Raw genomic sequence first — 25883 nt, forward strand, 5'->3', positions numbered from 1 at the left:
ACGTCAACGCGAGACATGAGACGCTGCGTGACACCAAATTGAGACATGAGACGACAGGGCGGAGCCTTAAACTGCTCAGCAGTTAAAACTGCAAAAGGACCCCGCGTATTGCTGTGAAGCCGGCTTTCTTGCATAACAGTGAGGCAATGTCGTGAAACCAATTTGCGCACCCAAAATATGGTGCATTTTTTAAAAGTATTGTATCGAACTAATTTCAGTTTTTTAGCGAGTTCGATATAAGTGAGTTGGATATAAGCGGGTTTTGGAAGGGTCGCGACGAACGAGGCGGAGCCATAGAAGAAACAGCCTTTAACCCTTTGCCTCCGGAGATCGAGTATAGTCGTCCTGAGATTATGTACCAAAATAACCGATGACGACAGTACACTTCATCAAAAAAAAAAATAATAATAATAAATTGGGGGACCCTTAAGCTTCGCCTTTAAGAGTTGAACGCGATAGCGAAATCCGGCCCCTAGTGCGCACTTCAACCACTAAGTGCATACTTATTAATGTGTATTGCTACACTCACACACGCACGCGCGCGCGCGAATTATACAGGCTTTCGATCTAAAGCAAGAGACGCATGGCCTTCAAGATATACGCCGCGCGCCGGCCCTCTCGGATGCCATGAAAAGTCGAGACATATTTCTCACAATGCCTCACAGATGGCAGCACATTATCTAGCGTTTGCTGCGTTGGCTTCATATGTTTCCCTCTAGATGGACATAGTTGTCCATTTTTAGAGCTGTTTGAAAGTTCGTGTGTGTATTTAGCGGCGATGGCTGCACTATCCCGGCGTTTTTCGACGTAGTTTGATGGCCTCGCGAATGCGCCTACCGTATGGGCTCGTTTTCGTCGTGACACCTGCCGAACAAAATGCGTTAAGGAGACTCCTTCTACTACATGGCATTTATGTAGTGTTTTTGTCCGAAGCAGCTGCAAGCAACATCGTGGCTTTGTGGTAAGACACCTGCTTGCCACGCGAACGGCCTGGGTTCGATCCTCATTGGGACCGAAGATTTTATCGTTCATTTTATTTGCTACTTCCTTGATTTTTCGCTCACGGATGATTTTTCGCTCACAACCAACGGTGCCGACGCCGACAGCGGAATTTCTGCGACACAAGCTCTCTAACGCTACCGGGTTAAAATTGGTCCCACATAGAACCAGTCACTGCTATACTCGTCATAGCTGTATTTCTTGACGGTAAATGGCCACACTTGTCCATCTTGTGCCATTTGTGTATCGGCTTTCATTTTATTGCCATGTTTCATTCTATTGCCAAGCGGTGAAGCCACCTTCGAGTTATCTTCTGTACGCAAGTAGTGAAATGAAGGAACCCCATTTAATTGAAAGAAAACAAAGCTCTACAAATTAAGCAAGAAGGTTTCCGGTAAAATTTGGTACTATTTTCCTCCTTTTTCACACAAGCGAAATGGCTCATGGCCCGGCCCTGGCCCCTGAATGCCAAGTGTTCCCCGAACGCGAGCCCGCCCAACCCGAGCGTCCTCTTCATTCTCTTCCTCGCAGCCGCCGGTATCACCAGCGCGTTACGCTGTATAAGGCTCTCGCCTTGAAATTACGCTGTGTATCCTGGTTTTGGTGTTAAGGATTAGTTAAGAGAAAAAATTATGACTCTAATGGGAAAACAGAATTAACGGGGTCCTTATGCATTAACCTAAGACGACTCGAAGGCGAAAGCCATCTTCTTCCTCTATGCTTCACTCGATAGAATGATTCTCCTCCGCCCCCCCTGCGAAAGCTTTCTTCACCTAACGTGGTTTTGCATTGCCTCCAGGATCGGCTGCATTTCAGACTTTCTGAACCTCACTTGGTTTCGCACTGCCTCCGTGATCGGTGCGCCGATCACTGAGGTAATGCAAAGTGACGATGGTATGTGATGGCGTCATCATGTGACGCTACGTTACGCATATCATGATAATGCCATAGTGATGGCATAATGACGCCACAGATCGCTAAAATCTGTGACCTCATGAATACGTCATATGGTGACGTCTTCACGTGACGATGATGTTCTTGCCCACTTCAATACGTTCATCAGCGATAAACACGAGTTGTTCAAAAAATCACCATCACGTGACGACGTCACCATATGACGTCATCATGGCGTCCTCACGTGATGACGACTTTTCGCACAGCTTGTATTGGCTGATGATGAGTTCATTTTAATTTAGTTATGAAATTCCGCCGCGTATAATAAATTGAGCAGAGACCTCCACAACCTATGAGTGTTTGGAAAGTGGATACGATTTACACTGCAGGGTACTCAAGTATGCGAGATCAGTAAGGTCCATTTAGGGGGACGTTCGATTGATTTTACTGATGTGTTTAGAACAAAAGTTGAACGATTCGGAGTACCGTTTGTACCAGGGTGTCGGAACGAAATGTTTTTCGTTTCGGTTTTAGTTTCGTTCCACCGCAAAAAGTTCCATTCCATTTCTGTTCCGGAACGAAAAAAAGTATGTTCCGTAACGGTTCGTAACGGTTTTTTTATGGAAAAATTTGAAGTTAAGGTAATCATAACGAACATTGAATTTGTGATGTAGTTACTTGCCCTGCTCTTAGGAAAGTGGGACAAGGGTAAAATTTCTTCAGAGGAGCGGAAGTAACTGTACCACGAGTTTCTACCAACTAGCACGAGCCAGTATTAATTTCAGTCATAGTATTTATTTTCTCAAAAGACAAATACGAATTTTTTTGTGGGCTCAATGCGTTGTGTCAAGGGAGTGAGCACGATCTCAGAAGCAGCACGTCATTGAGTGTACTCTCTGATGTGCGAGACCGCTGTTCTGATAAAGAGATCGCCAGGCCTGCGCGACACACGCAGCACAGTCACAACGAAAGCTGGAAGAGTGGACTTTGTAGAGCCCGCTGGGGAGTCTCTTGGGGCAATAATACAAGTACACATGCAAGGTATCCACTACGCCATACATCATCCCAATTTCTCCGAAGTAGAGAAGTTCCCACTATGCCATTTTTCGTCATTCTTCGGAGTCTCGTGGTGCACGCTACACATCTGTAAGGAATTATGTGCACTTTGCGCTGTGACTGATGATGATAAAGACTTATGGCTGAGCACTTTGCAGCGGGTGGGAAGCAGTGTGGCGGAATGGGCGCCTCCATTCTATTTCAATTCCACTGCGGGGAATTAGAACTTGCCGCAATTCCATTCCTTTCAATTCCTCGGAATGAAAAAATTTAGCCCATTCACACTCCGGGAATGGCCGGGCAGTTCAATTCCATCAGTGTAATTCCTCCACGTAAGAAAGGCATCTTGATAGTTTTATTGAGTTAAGAATGAACGCCCCATAAAGCTGATGTCATCAGATGCATTAAGAACTGCAAGAGTACGCAAAACAGGTTACCAAGGTCGATGGATAGTAGCTTGGTTACATATCTCGTGCAGTACAACCACCCTACGAATTCCCATAGGGGCAGTTCTCCCGCTACCTATAGTATTTGCATGGTCAGCGTGTTTGAACGAATGGTGATATTTTAATATTGTTTATGCTTAAATGTGTTAATGCTAAAATGACAACGTAGCGTACTTTTATGCTGACAAAAGTAGTACTCAAGAAGACTAAGCAGTTTTGCCACGCGTCTGGAGCGGTTGTGAATATGGAGAACAATAAGATTTGGTTTTGGTTAATGAGGAATAAGACCCTCTAGATCTGCTGGTATTAGTGCACCGCTCGGGCACCTTGTGCCTTTGTATTGAATACGGAACACTGGGGCGCACTGTTCGTCAGTACTCACGCTTGTCAAGCGCTCCTCGCGAGCATAGAAGCACTAGCGTGGCACTGTTGTTGAAGACCCGACTGCCACGCAGAGGGCGCGGGTTGAAGTGCCATCCGATCCTAGAAATTTGTTTCTCATTTATTTTTTTTATATCACGCGTTAGCGGTCATGGACACCGGCGGCGGTGGACAACTATGGCGCCAAAATCAGCTGTTGTGATCTCATAACAGCTTTCGCTGTAACAAACTTCGGCGCCGACAATGCCCTCTCTACGCTGGCCTGCGTGACAGACGCTCAAAAATCCACTTGCGTTAATATAAACATCTCTGGTTGCCACTGTTTTCGTTTTTCGCACAATTTCAACATATCCTTGCTTTGGAATTCCTGAGGTACGCGCTAATACCGTACCTTGAGATATGCTCACATTGCACGAGCTCAGTTGCTCCGGATTGCGAAGTTTTCTTGTGAACCGAAAAACGATTGAAAAAAATTTCGTTTTCACTCCGGAACGAAATAATAGATAGAGTTTCGGTTTCGTTTCCGTTCCAGTCCAAAATATCGTTTTTTTCGTTTTTCGTTTTCGGTTTTCGTTCCGTTCCGACACCCTGGTTTGTACTCTACTACGGTCGAGCAGTGTGCCTAGAAAAATTTATTATCACAGACGGTTCACATCAATAACAATTCAACGTAACATTTGCTTGCTAGACATACGTTTACGAGAATGACAAAACAAACTTCAGTTACATGGAACAAAACACGAAATGACGGAGGCAACACGTACAATCAATGTTTCACAAACATATATATACACACACACAAATTTGTCACAAAAAGATGGATATGCATATGTACATTACATGGCAAACAAAAAGCACAAATAAAACGTGAATATGTACATTTTGCGTATTTACATGGTATTTCGGCCGGCACCAAACGAGACATCAGCCTACCAGAACCAGGGAGGCCGAAAGGCAAGCTTCACGCGTCTGTCACAGACCAACACAAAAGGGCAAGACCACTGCCTGAGGAATTCCTCCTCACCGATAAAGAAGAGCTCCTCCGACAGAACAGACAGAAGCTCCGAGTACAGTCGCTCTAGGATCGGGAAGAGAGCGCGACGGCGACGGCCTGCTGCAACCGCCTCGCAGCGGTTGCGCCAAAGACAGAAAGCAGCGGCAACAACGAGAAGGCAGGCGAAGCGGCCTCGAGAACAACGCCCAGAAGAAACGAAGCGATTTACTCCGAGCCCGCGAAATCCAGCATGCACGGCCCTCCGGAAAATACGAGCAATAACACATTGCTTCAGAACATGCTGATTTGTTTCCTGAAGGAAGCAGTTCGGGCATGTTGCGGACTGGACCACTCTCAGTGTGCCTACACAGAAAACGACACGAACGGATGGCGGTGTTGGAGCCGAGCTCAATACTTCTGCATTCGGTCTACCTAGTTTGTCAAACCTCGGTTGTTTCTCTGCGTGTCCACTTCGTTTTTCCCATTTCTTTGTGTCTCAAAAGGAAGATTGCAGGAATTTTTAAGCATTATCATTAAATATCTCACGCTTTCCCTAAATCTTTCAATCTGCTCTGCTCCTTCTCAATATAGGAAGCTGATATGTGGAGAAACTAAACTTTCGAACACGCGCGCAAATGTACGCGGTTCAGAAATCGTCAAGGTATCGCTTCGGCAGCTGTGAGATGGAAACCACTGCTAAGACCCTTTCGCGGTTTACAAACAAAGCTGCTGGACAGCTTCCGGTTTTCTGCGCCGGCGTAGCGGAGTAGCGTTGACGGGGAACAAAAGCCATAGCGAGTAACAGGCACATGTTCAACACTTTTCTCCATGTGTCTGGCCAAATAGTTCAAATAAATATTCTGCACACACAACACTATAAGAGTTAGTCCTTCACTTTAAGGCGTCTTCCTTTTATCTGAAAGCGGAAAAAGAGCCTTTCTTTACTCTGGCACCACTTAAAAAACACGCTTTCTGCTTCAGCGTTAGAGAGCAGTAATTGAAGTGACCGGAAGTTTCTTGAGTGCAACACGTGCTGCTGCTATCGCAGTCTTTAAACCGACCGAAAAGGCGATGTGCCCTCATGCACGGTGACGTCGAAATTCGTGCAAAAAGTCAATAACGAGATAACTGACGGCACTCGTATATTAAGTACAGTGGCTCAACCAAATGAACGACATTATTTGGCGCCATGTTGGTATAATGTCTTGGCGGATGCAAAGCGAAGAGTGTCATTTCAAGCAATAACATTAGTCGCGTTGCTTTGACGTGACTGCCCCTGAGGCAGCGCAAAGGCACTGGTGCAGTACGGGATCCTTTAGCTAACTTTCGAAGATCACACGTGAAAGCCGATGCTTGCGAATCACTTTAAATTCACTTGAGGTACTCTTCATTTGCTTGTTTGCACTTAACATATTTTTATGCATTACGTATTCACTTGAATGCACGATGATTTACTTTTCAATCAATTGTTCGTACGTTCATATAAGATATGTACTTTCTTTAATATGTTTGGCACATTTAGGTTAGTTGATTCATAATCACTTTAGTTATTTAGGCTCGACTGACTTCTCTCAGGTCAATTCCCGTTTACTTCGAGATAACTTGCGTTATTTACGTTGATTTGCATTTAGGTCCTTTGATTTATTTTTATTAAAACGCACAGCACTTGATACAATTCACGCATTGAAATGTATGCTGATTACTCCTGATTCGCTGAAATAAGCGTAACTACACACTAAACGGGAGAGACAACCGCTACTGTACATTGATATAAGAGAGTTTGTACAATGTATATTGATGTCTGGCAGCGCGTTTAACGTGGATGCACCTAGTTTGATGATTGGTGGCACATGTCCATCCTGAAGACTAACGTTCATGTTAAATGATTAAACAAACCTTTTATTAGCTGTAGTAGTTAACGGTGAAAGCGTAATCAGAGAACGAGGTGTGATAGCCAGAAGAGCGTCGCATATTGGACGCAGAACTTGGTCGCCATCCCGCGGCATGTTAAAATGTGATTGAACACCACGACCGGACTAGAGGGAAACGCAAAGCGCGTCATGCCGCCCTGGTAGCCCGGCCGCGATTTTTCTCGGGGCGAGCGCATGAGCGGGGAACACGGTGTTACAGCCAAGCATAGAGTTTCATACAATACCCTAGAGAGGAAACTGGCGCTGCGATCGTTCAACCACCATGGGAATGATGGGAAGTACAGGCTTCGGATTGGATAGCGTTAGCTAGCGAACTTTCTACGGATCTTTTTCTACAGTTTCAGTTTCGTTCTTCGCGAGGCGTGGGTAGTGGGGTGCGTTTCAAAGCATTCAAGCAGCGCCTTTGTTGTTCAAAGAGGCTGAAGACCGCTAGATCTCTTGCTTTGCTGCGACGCTGCAGCTTTACAGGTTGTATTTGACAGTTTTAGCAAAGCGTCGTGCACTCACCGATGCGCACAGATGTAGCGTCCCATGTCAGTGCAGCAAACTGCATCGAGTTCATGTTTGTTTGATAAGCGCGTCTTACCAAAACTCGTTCAAATCAGCTGCAAAACGACGGCGAAGCTAAGTAGACGCACCGTCGCGCTCCTTTGACTCGACTTCACAACAAAACGAGAGATGCGTTGGAGGCAGACCACTCGAACAGACGCACCTGGCATCGCAGCACACAATACGTTAAGTGTTCCTCACTCAATACAGTACTGTTATTTCCACAAATAGATAATGCGTACTTTCGAGGGAAAAACAAGCGTGTTTCTTTTCAAGTGTTGTACAAAAATAATTCATTATTTGGTGATGCCAAATCTGGAACACAATTGCAGAGCAATGCATACCCTGGTGGTTGAATTTGTCCAGGTTTCAGTTCCATCTCACGATCACGCAAACTTTTTGCAAGAAGTTTTACATACAAAAGAATGAAGCAAGTTTTAATTGGAATTAACTTCATATCACTTTGTTTTACACTCGGCAAACAAGCGTTGCGAATCTCAAGAACCTAATCCATCCGAAGCAAATCCGAAGCCTGTACTTCCCATCATTCCCATGGTGGTTGAAGCGCGTCTCAAGGAGCCCGCGTAGACACTAGCGCCAGATTCCCCTCTAGGTATTATTGTAAGAAACTCTATGCAGCCAAGTGAGGTAGGCGCGCGTCGCAGAGCTATTTTTGGTTTGGATTAGTGTGATGCTATGAGAGAGGCCGACGCGTTTACGACGCTTGGGCTAAGATCGCCATCTCGCGGTGTGTTAAGGCATTGACAAAATTGAACTTCTATTGAAAACGCGTGGAATGGGACGGACGTGTAACGCGTTGCAGGTGCTAATTGCGGAGGCCACAGTAATGATGACTTACTTCCCTTTACCGCTCCCAGAGGGCAACACCACGCCGCCGACCGGGAGAGTGGTAGATATAAAAGGCGCGTTTGTAAAGGCTCTGGAGCCTGTGACCGTGGCGCAGTGGACAACGTGCCCGGCATTTGTCGCTGCTGACCGAGCGGTCGTCGGTTCGATGCCTATTGACGGAACATTTTTTCTTTGCCATCTGATCGTGTAAATTTAACGACGTCATTTTCGTTACGGAAATGCGTCACTGAAGTCCTGGTGGACCCCGGCGTAAAACACCTTCGTGTTAAAAAAGACAAGAAGAAGGAGTAATACGATAGACGACACTGCTTATAATCTATCTCTAACACAAGTTGTCCGCAGGCAACGCAACAACGCTCTGAACGCCTTCTGTGCTGAATACTCCCTCGGCCAGCGTCTCAAGACCTCTTCATCCGAGAATGCGTAGCTACGAATTAAAATACGCGGCTTATCCTTATGATTGCGGAGACATCGCGCTGTTTTCTCATAGGACGCTATGAGAAAACAGCGCGACACTTAGGACACTTAAGACACGTAGGACACTCACGCGAAAATGACATTTTTTAGTAATATATAAATTAATAAATCAAACAATCAACCAAGCACTTCCGGTGGTCTCTCCGAGATAGTGGCTGACGGCGCAGTCAGTCTGTTCTGCCATAAGAAAAAGTACTTGGCATGCTTCGACAATAAACATCAGATTCATACTTCTAACGACAGTTCAAGGAACGCGGAAATGGTTTATTTCGAATTGTACCGAACTAAAGGCACGCAAAAATGTGCACCCGTTTCAACGTGGCGGTAAGGGCAGGCAGGTTTTTTACGCTTAGAGTGAGGGCAAGGGAGGACGTCCCAATATTATCCGTGGTAGGGGGAGGTGAGGACGTCACATCTGACGTGAGAGTGGGTGAGGAAAACCGGAAATGAGCTCATTTGCCCAGCGTTGGTGATAACACGCAATTCGTGGATCGAACTACCGTCCACATGTGACATATAATATGCGAAGCACTGCTTCCATGAATTTTCAATATACGCAACATAAATAAACCCGGGAACACGCATCGTGAGTGCTTTTTCATATCGGTATGCACACCTCATCGCTTGGTTCTACGGGATGATTCAGAATGCAAAATGATGTGCAGTTCGTGAAGCTCACTCACGCCCTTTCGTGCACGCGGCATGGACAATATTATCTATATTCTCGTGTGTGTGTGTGTGTGTGTGTGTGTGTGTGTGTGTGTGTGTGTGTGTGTGTGTGTGTGTGTGTGTGTGTGTGTGTGTGTGTGTGTGTGTGTGTGCGTGTGTGTGTGTGTGTGTGGTGAAAACTCGACGGCCTGGCGTCTGGGTAAGGGCATTTGGGTGCACCCGATGAGTGTGCGATTAATTAATGAAGAGAGACGAGAGTGTGCACGTAGAGGCGTAATGCTCGAGTTGCATTGTGTTACACTTCGTCCTAGTGGTATCGTTGCCGCGAGAGATTCGACTTCACCGACTTCCATCGCTATCAAGACACCAAAGCGCGCGCTCCCTGCATGATATATATAGGTCCGAGCGCGTAGAGGAGGAGCGCCCGAGCTCACTCTCCGCCGAGCGAGCTCCGCGATGCGAGCGCCCTCACCGGGTACCCTCCTCCTCTCTCTTACCCTCCGCCGCTCACCACCTGCTCCGGTTGCTAGGCGCGGCGCAGCTGTTGCTAGGGGCGAGGAGGAGCGCGCGCGGAGAGATCTGTGCGCACGCCGGCCAGGAACGCAGGACAACCCCCGACTAAGAAATGCATTCGCATTTAAAAAGAGATCGAAGACACAGGCACAATAAACATAACGGCGCGCGCCGCGGTAGACAGGGTGCACATAAAGCGAACATTCATATGACCTCACTGCGGAAAATACATAACGAAGTCGTTTAAGGGAAGAGCTACACGAGGCGCAAGCGCGGTCGCCGAATTTGAAGTAATGAAATTCGATTTAAGCAACAACGAAGGTGTCATGAAGCTAGGAGCGCGCTCATGTTGGCGGAATGCTGACGGCAGAAGTGCACTGCAGACGGCGCCACTGCGTATCGACGTTTAATTCTTGCTCCTCACAGCTAAACACCTCCAGGATATATGTTCGATGGGCCATCAGCGCCGCAGTTGGCGGGTAATATTATAAAGTTGCTACGCAAGCCCGAACAGTGTTTCCGTATATACCTGTACATTGGCCGCAATAACATCGAATACCGATTCTTCGTATCGCCTCCCTCGGTGCAGTCAAAGGTCGCTTCGCGCACTCGTCGTATGCGCTGAACGTGCTCAAGCGTGCCGATCAATACGGCTTCAAGTTACTCCTATACTATAAACACATTCAACTTGGTCTGACCTAATTAAAAGCATTGGAAGCGTGTCTTGCGGAACTTGTGGTGTCCGGAAGTTCCTAACCGCTTTTAGGGGCGTAGCTCCTCTTAGTCTAACCTTGTCACGTCTCCGTTGTCCGGCGTAAACGGATCTCCCGTATAGTACGTGATATGTATCGCCCTCTCCTCTCCTACGCTTCCCCCTCTTTCTCCACTCCTACGGTCCCCCCCCCCCTATCTTGCCTCGCGGCGCAGCGGCGCCGACGCAGGCAGCGTCGCGGCAGCGTCTTGATTGAAAAAACCGACCGCTCGCGCTGCACAACCGTTCAGTGACCACCCCGTATATATAGGCACTGAATTTTGACCTCCAAGGTAGTGCGTGTGTGCGATTTCTCCTGTGCGTGATTAAACAATGAAAATTCACAGCGTACATGTAAAATTAAAGTGAACTGCAAGTCGTCATAACTCTCATTGAACCTTTAGTATAAACGCGCCCGATCTCACGTCGGTGATGATGTACTGGGCAGAATTCAAGGAAGATTCACGGTTTACCGCTGAACCTCCGCAGCTTCGCCCACTCATCATCATTCACTCCGTGGATATGCTGTGATTTTTTTATTGCCCGCCTTTCACCGTGAACGTTAGCGCTGGATTTCGGAGAGCGTGACGCGACGCAATAAATCGGAAAAAATGCGAAGAACGCGACGCAGTGGTAGTTTCAGGCTCAAATAATTTTGGCCTGAGTGCTTCTATACTTGCCGACAATTTTTCTTGGCAATTAAGGAAAACCTATTGGGGTGGAGCTTCACCACACGTGCTCCTGCGCGAAGTAGTCCGAAATGGCACGTGCTCCGTACCGCTGTGGACAGTGGTCAACGCGTGTCGTAAGCGTTGCATACCGTTTGATTTGTTGGCTTAGACGGCCACTTGTGGGTAAAGTGTGTAGCAAGTTTCTGCATGAGGCGAGATTGAGGCACATCTACAATGACACGGACAGTCGCCAGAAGACTCAGAGACCGTTTCGCGTACCGGGCACACGTGATGGCGCGAAGGTCTCACACGCGCGAATACTCGAAATGACAATGTATCTGCAAAACAAATATAACTATCTTACCGTTGTATGCGCGTCCTGTCTGAAAGCGCTTCCTGCGGAAAACCTAGGAGTTCTCTTGTTGTTTTTTTTGTATTTCTCACGTAGAAAAGATCGACGTAATTGTGGGACTACATTCATCAGCGGTAGCATTCGCGCGATTGGGCTCAGTGGCCTTCGCTTCATTACCGAAGAAGTTTCCCGCAAGTGCACGCATGTATAGGTGACAAGGAATTCTGCCCGAAGCTCATAATCGAATGAAATGTATGCAATCCAGTTGCAGATACCGAAGAAAAAAGAAGCACTTTCGATAAATAGAAGACTCGGCAAAGTTCTCTTCTTATGATTACGCCAACTTCCCCAGGACTCCCTCTTGAGAATTCATTGTCTACTTAATAACGAAGATGCGGTAGCTTTTGTGACAGCGCTGTCATCATTACCGACGCTCCAATTATGCCCTGAACCTCAGAATAAGTTACTGGGGAGATAATTTCTCTTTTCCTGGGAGCTGTCGCACGTGGCGTCGTTCTATGGCGCCGTGTTTGATCGTAATGGTGGCGTAGTGCAAATGGCTGCCCACATTTTCTCCATGAAGATATAAAGCCCCTGAGACTTTTAGGCGATGGCGTAAAATTCCGCTTCCATCCAGGACAGAGAGAAAAAGAGAAGTAAGAAAATTGCATGTAGTTAACATTGTGTATACGTATGGTTTCCTATTCTGGAATACGAAAAGGGTACATTAGCTGAAAAGAGGAAAAAGAGGTGAGAAATATGAAGACAGCTCCGCACTAGTGGTGACAAACCTGAAGGAAGTGCGGAGTTGTGCAGCCGTTTTTTATTATCTTCAGTTATTCTCTCTCTCTCTTTTTCTCTTCTCCAGTTTTTTTTTTCTTTTTTTCTATTTTTATTTCGTTTCCTATGTTTCTTCCTATTTTGGCCCTTTCTTTCTCTCTCTTTCTATTTCTCGCTCGCTTCCTCTTTTTTTTTCTATTTTTATACGTTTTTCTGCCTGCGTTACGCCATGCGACGACAGCATACTACAGTCCGGGCCCTTAAAGTGCTCCGCACTTGATATCATCATCAAACCGCCCGAAGAACAAGAAGGAGGTGATTTCTCCTTAGCGCGCGCTCGCCCTCAATTTGCTACAGATGGCTGCGCTATCCGTCGTTCATATAATCATCAAGGCTCCCGAACAACAAGAGACTATACAATACCTGGCGTTGCCAGCGTCAAGCCAAGCTACTTGAGACGACTCCACCATGCGACAGCCCGGGCCCCTAAAATGTTCCGCACATAAAAGAGCGCTAAGTAGCGCATGGCTGAAGCCTCGTGCCGAGTTAACCTGACGCAGGGAGCCTGACAACGCCGTCGTTGCCTTCTACGATTGTGATGCGTATGACAAATATTCAAGCATATTAGGGGTGAGGCACCTTAGGGTCTCGGCATGTTGGCGGGCATCGTCGTCTCCTGCGGCGGCATGCATCGTCGTGTCCTGTCCATTTGCTTGAGCGCAAGAGAGGGCGCCACCGCCTCAGCGCTCGCCGTGTGGCGAGAGAGAGAGCGGACAGCGCGTGTTGCCTATGGAAACGCTCTTTCTGTGATGAACGCTGAACTACCAGCTCACAAGGAACGAGAACGCGCCTTCGCCAGCGAGAGACAACGCCGACGCAGGCAGCGTCTGCTAGCGAGTTTCTTGATTGAAAAAAATCGACTGCTGGCTCTGCACAACCGTCCACCGGCCACCCCGTATACATAGACACTGCATCTTGACCTGCTATATAGTTCCGGTGGGAGATGTCTCTTGTGCGTAGTTGAACAATAAAGATTCGCAGCGTGCAGGTTACCTAAAAGCAGACTGTGGGTCTCTGTATCTAATCTTTCTTCTGTCTCTCATTGCCCATTAGCAGTGATCTTGCTGTGGGACACACCGGCGCACACTGCATGCTTCGCCTCTCCACAGGTTTCACGTTAGTGGAGCTGAAACATTCTTGCCTATGTGCTTCGCCCTTACCCAATTTTTCTCTTTTACAGTGGCAATGTAATGCCGACGGGACATTTCTCTTGTGCGTAGTTGAACAATAAAGATTCGCAGGGTGCAGGTTACCTAAAAGCGGACTGCAGGTTGCACTGCTTAATTTTTGGCGTACGTCTTTGGCCGTGCACGAACAGAAAAAAAACACGTGACCTCCTCCGAGCGACGTGTCATTATCACGTCGAAAATCGCAAAATTTAGGGAGGCCATCCATACGACGTCATGGTGACATCAGTACATGACATCTCAGTGACGTCATCAGTTACATCGTGGATCCTCAAAGGTGGGTCGATCCCGGAGGCCGCTCAATACCAAGTGAGGTGTAGAAAACTTCACTGGAGCGGTGCGCCTTTCTTATTTGTTTCTCCACGTCATTAAACCCTAAGCGCTGTGTTGGCGCCATCCTGCGTGGTAAATATGGGTCGACCGCTGATTGTGAGAAAGATCATCGAAGCCGTGTCGCTCTTAAGTCAGGGACCACAGGAAGGGGACGGGGCCTGCGCTCTTCCTGTGGTCCCTGTCTTAACAGCGCTAAAGCTTCAATGAACGTTACAAACCAACTAGTCTAAAAGTCTCTTCTCTTGGACTGTGAGAACTTTTCAGCAGCTGCGCGCTTATGAAGAGCACCAAGGTGAGCAGAGCAGGGAGTGCACTCGACAGCTCCGCAGTTTGCCCACCTTGCCTGAGCGGAATGGCTCCAGCTACTTCTTTTAAACAAAACCACACTGTTCATTTCTGGTTACACTTGGGAGTGAAAATTTAGCATTTAACAGAGTGAACGTGAGATTCCTTCGTGCAAGAGACAAATTGCGAGTAACCAGTGCAAAGGGTAACATAGCCTTATATCGCATAAAGCTCGACGTTGCCGTCAGGCTGCGTGCAATGATTAGCCCTATAAGTGTTTGCGAGGACACCCGCTGCGATAGCTGAACACGGAGTGTGTCGCGCTGCTGAGCTTACGGGCTCTGGTCCGATTCCCGGCCGCGGCGGCTGCATTTCGATGAGGCCGATATCCAAAGAACACCCGTGTACTGACACTTAGGTGCCCTTTAAAGGGAAGCTGAAGCACTTTTTAATAAAAAAATGACTTTGGCGCGTAAGGGTAGTTGTTCCCTGCTGAATTCGAAGATCGAGGTGAGAGTTCTCAAATGGGAACGCAAATAGCACTTTTTGGCAAAAAACACAGGTTGTGGCCGCCGGGCTTCTTGAGAGGCTGAGCGCATCGAGTTTCCTAAAATTAACTAGAGAGACTGGCGCTGCGATCGTTCAGCCACCATGGGAATGATGGGTAGCACACGGATTTGCCTAGTCTTCGTACTTGTGGGCTTCGAACGCACATGTGGCTTTGTTTATTGCTATGTTTTGGTTTTCTTTCGGATAAAATAAGGGATCGTTGTGAACTTCATGAACGGATTTGAAGTGGTGAGCACAAAAAGGTTAAAGTGGGGAAGTTGAACTGCTGACTTTTGTTGAACTTCGTTTTGCGACAAAGCGGATACAGGCGACGCGTAGCCAAACGTAGCCGAAAGAACGAAGTTTAGACAAATCCGTGTACTACTTATCATTCCCATGCTGGCCGAAGCGCCACGCGTTGCAGCTCCTATAGACACAAGCGCCAGAGTTCCATTTATTAAGTATTGTATGAAACTCTATGGCTGAGCAAACGTGATGACGTCATCCTCAGTACGCCGCGTTATCTACAATAGCAGCACTGCTGAAGCGTGGCCTCGTCGATCAGCTCCGGCAAAGGCACGTCACGAGTTAGTCACGCAGGCCACGGTTGAAAACACGGTGTAAGAATACACTCAGGTGATGACACTCTTCCCCTAACGTATGGGAAACCGCAATCCACGCGCGTCCAGATATGTTCGGGCTCAATCAGATGACTTGCAGAGGGTGCTACGAAAAGCGGGGCAGTCGTCTCCATAGCAACGCGCATGCTGCTGATAACGTGCATTTTTCTGTGCCATTTTGCTGGATAATGTGCATCCGCCAAGCGGCGTCGAGGGGCGAAATCGAGAGAGCAACAGGAGAGGGCACGGCGAGAGCGGCGGCGTTGACGCAGAACCACCGTGATTCAGCTACTCGCGGGCGTTCTCCGCCTCAAGCCATTAGATGGCGCACCGCTCAACGGACCGACGACCGAACATTTTCTGGCCGCTTAGGCGCGCGCAGTGTCAAAACCTGAATATTCTTACACCGTGGTTGAAAATAGGACAAGCGCTTGTTCACGTTATGCTCGGCTGTTTGTAGCTTTTTCCCATACCGTAATCCACCTGCATAACTTCCAGCTTCTCTACATACTTACTCTAGCCTTCGTCCCATAAACAGCGCTCTCGCAGTTCGGATAAGTGAGCAGCGGGAACCTTCCATCGGAGTGCCGCACGGCTCGGGCAAAGGAACCGAAGATGACGTAGGTTTCCACGCCCACACTTTCGGCGCGCTCGCGTGGGCGGAGCAATACAAACTTTTCCTTCGCGTATTCTAACGTTCACACCGAGCGCAGATACGGGAAAGCGGACGCGGATTATCCGCAAAAGCGGTAAACCCGCGGCCCGCTTGCCCTGATCGCTCCCGGACCGATTTTCTCCGCGCGGAAAAGTTGGCCGCTTTGGCTGCAGCCAATCAGGTCCCAAGACGCGCGCGCGCAGTGCCGCGTAGTGCCGCAAGATGGCGACACGTCCACCGTGGATTGCTCCACTCCCGCGGCGGAGTGGGCAGAAGGCAACACGGTCGGTCTGGACCCTGAACAGCCACGCGCCCACGCTGCTTCTCCGCTTTGAAAATCCGCTCGCCCGCTTGCGTGCTCCGCGCTCGGTGTGAACGTGCCTTTTACGCTCCTGCTGCAACAACCGCGGAAAAAAATTACATCGTCGACAACAACGTCGGTCCTTGCTAACCATGAAGTTTTATCAAATTCTAAAACCTCTTCAGCTTCCCTTTAAAAAAACCCAGGTGGCCGAAATTACGGGAGTCCCACACAACGGCGTCTCTCATAATCGTATTGTGGTTTTGGGAAGCAATACTTCAACAATTATTATTACGGTTTTGAGGCCGCACGTAGTTGCACAATAATTACGTGGCTTTCTAATCACGCTGGAATCGGTCTTTAGCGTGAACTTAGCGAGAGAGTAAATGAGGACTGTTGATTAGGGAAGCATAGATATTCATTTAGCGTACTACTCTGCCCTGTACAAAGAAGTACTAGCGTACTAAGATTCACTTTCTTTCATTTTCCCGACAATTTTCTCCTCATTAAAAAAACATATTTCTCTACGAGGCGCTCTGGTGATCATGGCACTCTAGGCCGGGTGGCGCGAACGCCTTTTCTGATGCTGTGGCTAATGACGATGATGATGATGATGCAACTATAGCTTCGCCCATTGTGATGGTTTGGCAGGCTTTAACCAATCGCTCATTAACCCATATATGCCTAGTGTCCTACATAGGGGACGGTTCTTTGATTCATGCTAACATCGCTATTTCTTTGCTGATGACTAGCGCCACCTGCAGCACATCAAGCAGGCCTCATTCTCAACGTGTGCAAGCCTAGACACTGCTTGCTTTTCATGCTGCCACGTGCCGAGCGCTTTCTCCGGGCAAACGCGTGCTTTCTGTGAAAGACGTCATGGAGAGGAAGAAGTGCAATGACGGTGTGCACGTGAAATGTTTGAAGGCTTACCACACCACTACATAGCACTCCTAATGCCCAGTGTCCTATAAGTGTAAGACGGCTTGAAAAGGAGTGTTGCGTTTACCTGGCAGTAAATAAAGAACTTGTGTTTTCTTTTGAGTGTAGAAGTACACCTTTTGTGAAAAAAAAAATATTTGTTTTGTCATTTTTTTTCTGAGTTTGGACATATATGGGGTTAAGCAATTGCAGCGACAATCGCTGGGAAATTCTCGCTGCAAGTAGTTTTATTTTTTCAAGATTTTTATTTGCAGTCTTGTGCAAACCTACAACTCTCTGCAACGTAAAAGGCATGAAAATGCAGCCTATAGCTTTGTTTGCCCACCGAAAGGCGACGCCCCAATCAGCCTACCACCGCAATTTTGACGAAATCCTGCGTTCTGATCCTGGTACACGTGGTGCGTGAAAAGTTCTCCAACTCTAATGATTGGAGAATTATGGCTAAAGTAAGCTTTGAATTTTTTATGTAAGGGCGCTAAAACCTGGAGCTGCTCGAACGCCGCCGGTGCACTAGGCTTCGATATTTTGCTGAACGAAGTGAGTGTTCCAATTTACGAGCATGATGATTGATCCTGTTTCAAGTGAAATTTCCTCTCCCTCCTCTCTCTCTCCGTGTGACAAATACACACATATACACACATGTTTCTCGTTAAACCAAGCACGACTATTTTTGTTGGCTCCCGAAAGCTTTAAAGCGAGCAGTCTTACTCAATAGTCGAAGCCGACGAAGAAGAAGAATGTCTCCTTTCTGGAGTGGTGTCGTTTTTCTGTGCTGGCTATTTGATCCACAACCATGCTCTTCCGACTTGTTCACGTCTACTCACGACATGCAGGAATCGATGGCCACCGAGGTTCTCAACTTGGAAGACGCCCTTTACTTCTTGTCTCTGGAAGAGACCCGCTTAGACCGAGCCGCAGCGCAGCACCGGACGCGTTTGACTAATCGCCCTCGCATCGGCTCCGGCACGGGGTTGGGCATGTTCATCTACGCGTGCCGACTGTACGACCTGCAATCAGACCTCTCTTCGACGTCGGCGTCCGGCGACGCGTTTTTTAACTCACTATTGTCGGCCTTCGCAGCACCTTCTTCGCGCGAGTGGTGGCCTGCCGACAGCGACGTCCGTGGGGTTGCCGATGGCTTCTGCAAACTACAGCGAGTCTACGAGGTCTCAGTAGCGCGGATCGTGGCCATGATTTCTCGTCGGCTGCCGTCTGTTTCGCCGCAAGACCTCAGCCTAATCGCAAGAGGCTGCTACGCGAACGCGACGCACGGCAACACAACGGCCTGGTCTGAACAAGCGCTCGCCGCGGGACTGTATGCACAGGATAGCCCTCGCAACCTCGAGTTGGGACTCTGGTGGCTTCAGGCCAACGACGCGAGGCGCGTGGCATTGGATTCAAAGCACCAGAACCTGTATCCTGCACCGCCGGACAACGACGTGGACGAATACAAGTCGGTGTGCCCGGAAAAAGGCGACTTGCGATCCACTACGGCCGAACTCAGTTGTGTCATGTGGACTGGCGACGGAGACCCCCGGTTAATACTGGCGCCGCTCAAGTTGGAAGTACTGTCCCTAACCCCCCGCGTCGTGGTTTTCGCGGACTTCCTCACACCGTCTGAGGTGGGCTACATTCAGGACGCTGGGCATACAGGTTTGGAAAGAGGAACCATTTACGACTGGGAAACTCCATCAGGAATCACCAGTTACAAGCGCATCAGCAAGGTACCAATGCATGCACTATTATAGTTGGTGCCAGATAAGCAATATTTAGAACTTACGACTCATTTGTCACGAGTTTTCAATTATTTGGTGGTAACTTTAAGCAGTCTATGCATTTTATATAACGAAAGAGTGGAAGTAACGCGTGTACATTCAGTATGGTTATATTCAACGTGAAGGGTCCTACAACAATCAAATTGAAAGAGTGGCTGATCTGATCGTCCGTAAAGGATGCGCTTTTCACTATTTGTTGAAGGTTAGCTTACCCTAGAGTTACTGTATATGCTACCTTTAGGTAGCAGAGTTGCGCATGGGCTGGCAAGCAACTACAGCTATGCGCCGAAACAGCTCTCCGTGTTTACAGGCGACATGCCTACCGCGGCGCCGATCGACATGTTTGGCTTGTCGAAAGCCGGTGATTAACTTAACTGTCAATGTCTGGTGTCAATCCGATTCGCTGCAGCGGTGGCGTAAAGAAAATAAAAGAATTGTCCCAAGCTTCAGCTTCTCCGCAATGCATGGTTGCTAGCGGCGTTTGGAAGACAGATGCCCAACTCTGCCACTTAAAGGTAGCATATACAGTAACTCTAGCTTACCCCAGCTTTGCTCCGGTTACATAGACGTGGCTAATCTATCGAGCCTTGTCAGTACACAAGGTTGCAGTGTACCTTGATCGAGTTAGAAGTGTCAGTCGATCACGGTTGCAGTGTCTGTCGATCACTTTTCGTTCGAGGTTAGTTTAGTCTGGTTTAAATTTAGGCAGCTGAATTCGGAGTCTTACCTGTCACTTTCATCTTGTTGGTGTCGCCGATATCGCTGGCGCTACGATCTGTTCTCACCTGAACGGGGTATTGTTGCAAAAAAAAAGGAATGAGTGGTGCTTCCAATACAGTATGTTACAAATCTTTACTGCCCCCTCCCCCCACCCTTCCCTGTTGTTCAATCTTTATTCACGTATACGCCAGGAAGAGACAGGAAGAGAGCAGAGTGGGTCAGGGAACAAACGGGGGTTAAGGATATCATAGTTGAAATTAAGAAGAAGAAATGGATATGGGCCGGCCACGTAGCACGTCGGCAGGATAACCGGTGGTCATTAAGGGTAACTGACTGGATTCCAAGAGATGGCAAACGCGTGAGGGGGAGACAAAAAATTAGGTGGGTAGATGAGATTAAGAAGTTTGCAGGTATAACGTGGCAGCAGAAAGCACAGGACCGAGTTGATTGGCGAAACATGGGAGAGGCCTTTGCCCTGCAGTGGGCGTAGACAGGCTGATGATGATGATACGCCGTTAGACAACGTTGAGTCTTGCGACACACCATTTTCTAGGGTTGCCACCTTTTGTCCCAAAAAATGGACCTTCGAAAGGTGGGGGGGGGGGTAACAGGATATTATTATTGTGCAATAGACGCCATGGTAAGTCCTTGGCAAGCAGTGCCATTGATTATAACATTCCTCTCCATGAGCGAAAAAAAGAAACCTAATGTACATGCACACAAAAACAGAATACTGCTCAAGCTAACTCACTAGTCTAATTGCTGGCGTAAAAATACACGTGATTGGAATGACGCTTATGCTAAATCAGGTTTTGTTTATTGCTCTAAATATGCTGCACTGAAAAGGGACACCACATATTCGTCCATAAAAAGCTCTTTTTTGCGTCTGAATCTACCAGGCCAGTGACATCATAGACGCAAACGAACGTGTAAATGTACCACACATTACATTTGCCACAAAAATACCGGATATTCATATATACATGCACGCGCAATAATATACTCTATTTAACTGATTGCTACACTTGAAGGGAGCCTAAAAAGCGGTTGACAAATTGCGTAAGTGTTTTAGCGATTTACGAAAAATATTTACCGACGTAGTTGTTGAACTGACGCTTATAGAATGCCATAGAAAATAAATAATTGCGTTATTATGACAAACAAAAACGGCCAATGGCGGCCGGTCCTAGGGGCGGACCGGCAACCGGCCCGCTATCTGAGAAACCGGCCGGGCTGGTCTAAAACCGGACAGGTGGCAACCCTACCCTGTTCAGAGGTTTCTCATCTGTTCTAGGCCCTATTTTCCTCTGACCTTCTGCCTTACTGCAATTACACTTTATCGCTCGCCTTACGTGGACACTACCACAGTGACACGGATGATAAAGCAATGGCTAGGCGCACTAGAGAAACTAGCAATACGTTTGAATAACTATGTGTATATAACCTCCGGCTATTATGTACATCGGGTTTATAATGAATAGTATTAACGACAACCAGCCATTCCGGACTGCATAGTGTTTCAGAGCCCGATTGCAGGCCCGTTCATTCTTAAGCAAAATATTACAACGCGCTATAGAGATGATGCGAAATGATTGGAGTGAGGTGAGAAAACGTAACGATACTCCGCAAGGTGATATATGGGAGCAACTGTTTGTGGGTTTAGGTTTTGCGACATACTATCGGCAAACAATTCTAGAGAGAGAGACATGCATCTATGTCCGGGTGGCGGCACTTAGGTTCTGCTTCGTTGGCGCGCGCTTCTGGATTGTCGGGTCGGTGTCGTTGAGCGTTTTCTCGGGCAGCTCATTAAACAGCAGTGGCAGGCGTAGCACTTCCGCCGGTCGTGTCGCTCGGTATTTAGAAAGAGCTGGTTAAATCTTTTTTGTGCTATGATTAAACGAAGTCAGCAGTATAGCGTTGCTGGAGCGGACAATGGGTTCTGCGGAACATTGCATGGAACATTGTGTGAACGCACTTCACGACAGACCAACCCTTACGTAACGCTTTGTTTTCAATCGTGGTATTGGTGGACGCGTTCACTGCACACCTTACCGATTGAGTCGGGCAGCGCTGTTTCCTCTGTCACTACTCTCCTCCTCAGCCTCTTCCCTAATTTTCCCCCTCTACCTTCCTCCACTTTCCTTCTCTCTATCTATTCGCTTCCATTGTTAATAATGCCTCCTCTCTCGCTCTCTCTCTCTCATCTTCCCGTTTCCGAAAGATAATTTGCACGGTTACGCCGACGATTCGAAATGTGGGAAAAAGCGCTTACGAGCTGAGCTGAATGTAGGCTGCACTACAATCTTTTTGTGCACGGAATAAAAGATAATCATTACTGATGACCCAAACAGAAAAACCATACCAAACGGAGGTTTAGTGAACAATTTCATGACTGAAGCTTCCCCAACCTATTTTAATATTGCCACAGATGTGGCACGATGTGAAAGATATCGCTGAAGTACATATCCCTACTGAAAACGTTGATTGCTAAGCGATAGCATGACAAAGAATAATAACTAGTGAGGTTTCATGTACCAGAACTGCAACGTCCGCAACGGTGAAATCGAACGCCCGGGAATAATTTCTACTACCCGTGTGTTCATTCCCACAAACCTAAATCTAAGCACACGGGTGATCTTTGTATTTCGCCGCCACCTAAATGCAGCAGCCGTGGCTGGGAATCGCACCCATAGCCTCGGACTTAGCAGCGCGCCACCTCACGTGCTTAGCTACCAGGATGCGTAAAGCTAGAAAGAACGGTAGTCATCATCTTTCCCTGTTTCGTTTTCAATACAGGTCTCCTGGCTCTGGGACGCTGGGCACCCTTTTCTGAGTTCACTGGGTCCGTCGCATCAGCTTGGCCTCAGGCCTGTCCTTGGAATCTTCCGAGCCTTACCAGGTGGCCAACTACGGACTCGGCGGACACTACACGCCGCACGACGACGCCAACACCTTCGAGCAGGTCGCGGACGAGTGGGACACGAGGGATGGCAACCGCCTGGCCACCATGCTACTCTACCTGACCGACGTCTCGCTAGGGGGCGCCACTGCGTTCGTCCGTTTGCAGCTGGCCGTGAAGCCTCGGCGTGGCTCGGCCCTCTTCTGGTACGACCTGGCACCGTACTCGGGTAACGACGGGCCGATACATTTTGACTTCTGGCACCAGAGGAAAGCAGTGGAGGAACTGACGAATCACGTGGGTTGTCCCGTTCTGTGGGGAACCAAGTGGATAGCCACGAAGTGGATTCGCGAGCGCAACAATGTTGTGGTTCGCTTTGACTACCCTGGATAACCGAATTCTATTTGGCGCTCATCGCTGACACCAGTTTCAAGCTGCAAGAGATCAGACATCCGGCATTTGTGCGGTCAAGTCGAGCGTCATTTAAGTGTGTGCTGCAAATGCTCACTTCGAAGAAATGACATTATTTTTTGTGCACAATAGACAAGGACGTAATATTTCCCAAATGTGCGACATTGCATGTGAAAAATGCGAGTGATTCCGAAAGAGCTGTTAAATTTGTTTAGCTGTTTTACATTTGTGTACTTTCTGTCTTTGAAAAATAACACAGTAGGTTCTTTTATATATATAGTGGTTCTTGAGGGAAAGGAAAAGGGCGCTAATTTCTGTCTGCATCTGCGACACGGCTAAGCGCCCTGTAGGCGTGTGGTAAGGAGGGAATAAAAGAAAAGTAGGAAGAAATAGAGAAAGAAGTGATAGGGGGACATCCATCCAACGAAGAGAGAAGAGGACAGGAAAGATGGGGGAGACGATCACGGGAGTTCAGGGACGGGAACACGAAACACAGCCAGGGGCACGGTGCACAACATCGACGAAGCGGCGGAGGCCCCGGCGATGAGCGGCGCACGGCATAGCGGGCGAGGCGACCATCACGGGGCGCCGATCAGCGAGAGGTACGAGGAGTAATCCAGGACATCGCGGCCGGCACGCCCGTCTTGAAATCGAGCGAGCGACTCCCGTTCTTTTTTTTTTATTATTGCAACGTGAAAGGCAGCGGTGTAGGTAAAAGAACTTATTATTGGGCAACCTTGAAATCCATACTGCAAATTACAGGCGCAATACACGAAGGACGAGAAGCAGTGGACGACACTGCGCGAATATAGGAGCTTATTGAGTTTAGTAGCAAGAAAAATGGAAATACACATAAGCACCATATCAAACAATCAAAAAGTGACCTATCATTCGTGGCCAGATCGACAATCACGGAACCATGCAATGACACTGACGGCCGCGCAACACGCACAACAGATAATCTGGGAATCGTCGCATGATTCTGAGATTTTCATGGCGTTTCTCATGGTCAGCGTCTGCTAAGGCACTTAAGGTTTTAGCCCTAAAAGTATCACAATGTCCTTGAAAAGCGAATATGCCTGCAAAAGATTTTGGCACAACGAGCGAAGTGAAAAAATAAATCGACGGATCTAGTCACACTAAAGTATACACCTAAAACTCTAATCAGGAATGAAAGAATAAGAAAAGCAAGATAGCTTGTGATCGTAAAATTACGCAGTGTAAGCACAGACCGTTCGCACTACTTCAAGGCTGGAGTAGAGCGCTGTTCCATTCATCCCCCTGTTCAGTAGTCCGACTCCTCTCAATGTGAAACTCGCTGGTTAAATTATCTCTTCCGGATAGTGTGTCGCTGATTAGGTTTAAAAATATAGTTGCATACACCACACTGGAGAAAGTGATTGCTTACGTTCCATTGTTTCCAGAGTTTAACCTATCGTTAAAACTTGAGAATCAAGGAAGGCAGTCAGCCTGAGGCATGCATAGTCGGCGTGTTGTTTTGTAGGTCAGTGTACGAATACTGCAAAGCGCAGAGCGATTCCCCGCGCTGCTGTTCGGAGTACTTACCGCAAACGAGCAACAGGTTGAAGCGTAGAGCCGCCAAAGCCGCCTCCTTGCTTTGCAGCAAAAGGGAGGAGATAAGAGCTGAACGAGAAGTGTGTCGCGCCGATGGTACGACGCGGCACACGGCCGCTTGGTTTCAGTTACTGTTTGGCATCCGCACGCGCCCTTTTGAGCGATTACCCGCGCTGCCGTTCGCAGCACTTACCGCAAACAAGCAACACGTGTCGGTGCCGCAAAAGGGGAACGCGGAAAACCCCACTTTAGAATAGAAAGGCTTGGCAATGCCCTAAGAAAACGGAATTGGTTTTGCGACGGCTTGGCCGGATGCGACCGGGGGATGTTTTTGTGTGCAATCGCCTTCTGGTCGCAATTACGGCACTCGGAGCTTTCAGGTGATCCGGCCCCAGTTGCACGTAATGACCGAGTGTCATTAGGCTGGCAGAGCAACGCACTGTCGCGTACACATATCGTAAGTGGCTAGGGCCTGGAAATATCCTCGCCGTTTTTGTGGCGGCTTCTTGAAAGAGACGTTGGTGCGCGAGCAGGTTGAGCTCGAGCCGAGACTTCGGCGCCGGCGGACGTCAGGGGCGTGCTCGGGCTATAACGTAGGGGAGAGTGGGATGACACGTGTTGCGCAGTGAACCTATCCCCTAGCGTGTTGTAGATTGAGTCGTACGTTTTACCAATGCCGTGTTTGTCATGAAAGTGCTTGTGCCATTGGTTTTGGTGATGCCAACCCCCAAGTGTGATTGGCTTGTTGGGGGACTCTTTGTCTAACTGAAGGTTGAAAAAATGCTGTTTTGAATGTGAGAGAGGGCGGAGGTTCGGGCTTGGACCCGAGCAGCGTGGCAATAAAGCGTCTCTTCACCGGACAACGGCTCTTCCTTCGCGCTGCCATCGTGCACTCGAGTAATCGAGGGGCGCCAATTCGAACCTCAAACACCTTCCCTCCATAGCTAGTGTTGAGGCTAGCAGAGGATAGATGGGAAAGAAAATGAACAAAAGGGAACCACAAACATCTGCTGTTGCAGTCGAAAATGCGTTAATTTTTCTTAGTCGCATGGAAAACTGCGGTACCGTTCGATCATTCCAAGGGAAGCGGACATCACAGAATTTGCAACGTGAAAGTAGACGGGACAGCAGCAAAAAAACCCCCAGGCCTGCGCTGAAACCGCAGCACAGTCACAGGCTGTCTTTTAGATGCGAAGCATCTTATGGCGGAGTCCAAACCGGTGGTGTGCGGCGTGACG

General features: G+C 48.1%; 1 protein-coding gene across 1 annotated transcript; it reads left to right on the top strand.

The window, feature by feature from the left end:
• The first annotated feature begins 18092 nt into the window (after positions 1-18092).
• On the top strand, positions 18093-23052 carry LOC119398791 (prolyl 4-hydroxylase subunit alpha-2-like). Its single transcript, XM_037665607.1, has 2 exons — positions 18093-18918; positions 22628-23052. The coding sequence occupies exons 1-2, from the start codon at positions 18093-18095 to the stop codon at positions 23050-23052; spliced, it is 1251 nt and encodes a 416-aa protein (XP_037521535.1).
• The last annotated feature ends 2831 nt before the right edge of the window (positions 23053-25883 follow it).

Source organism: Rhipicephalus sanguineus, chromosome 7 (assembly GCF_013339695.2).
Source record: "Rhipicephalus sanguineus isolate Rsan-2018 chromosome 7, BIME_Rsan_1.4, whole genome shotgun sequence".
Classification (NCBI taxonomy): Eukaryota; Metazoa; Arthropoda; class Arachnida; order Ixodida; family Ixodidae; genus Rhipicephalus; species Rhipicephalus sanguineus.

Bases quoted from the DNA above. Each gene is read 5' to 3' on its own strand.
- LOC119398791 (XM_037665607.1), top strand. From the start codon at position 18,093: ATGCAGGAATCGATGGCCACCGAGGTTCTCAACTTGGAAGACGCCCTT. The intron at 18,919-22,627 runs GTTTGGAAAGAG...GCTTGGCCTCAG, and splicing joins TCAGGACGCTGGGCATACAG to GCCTGTCCTTGGAATCTTCC.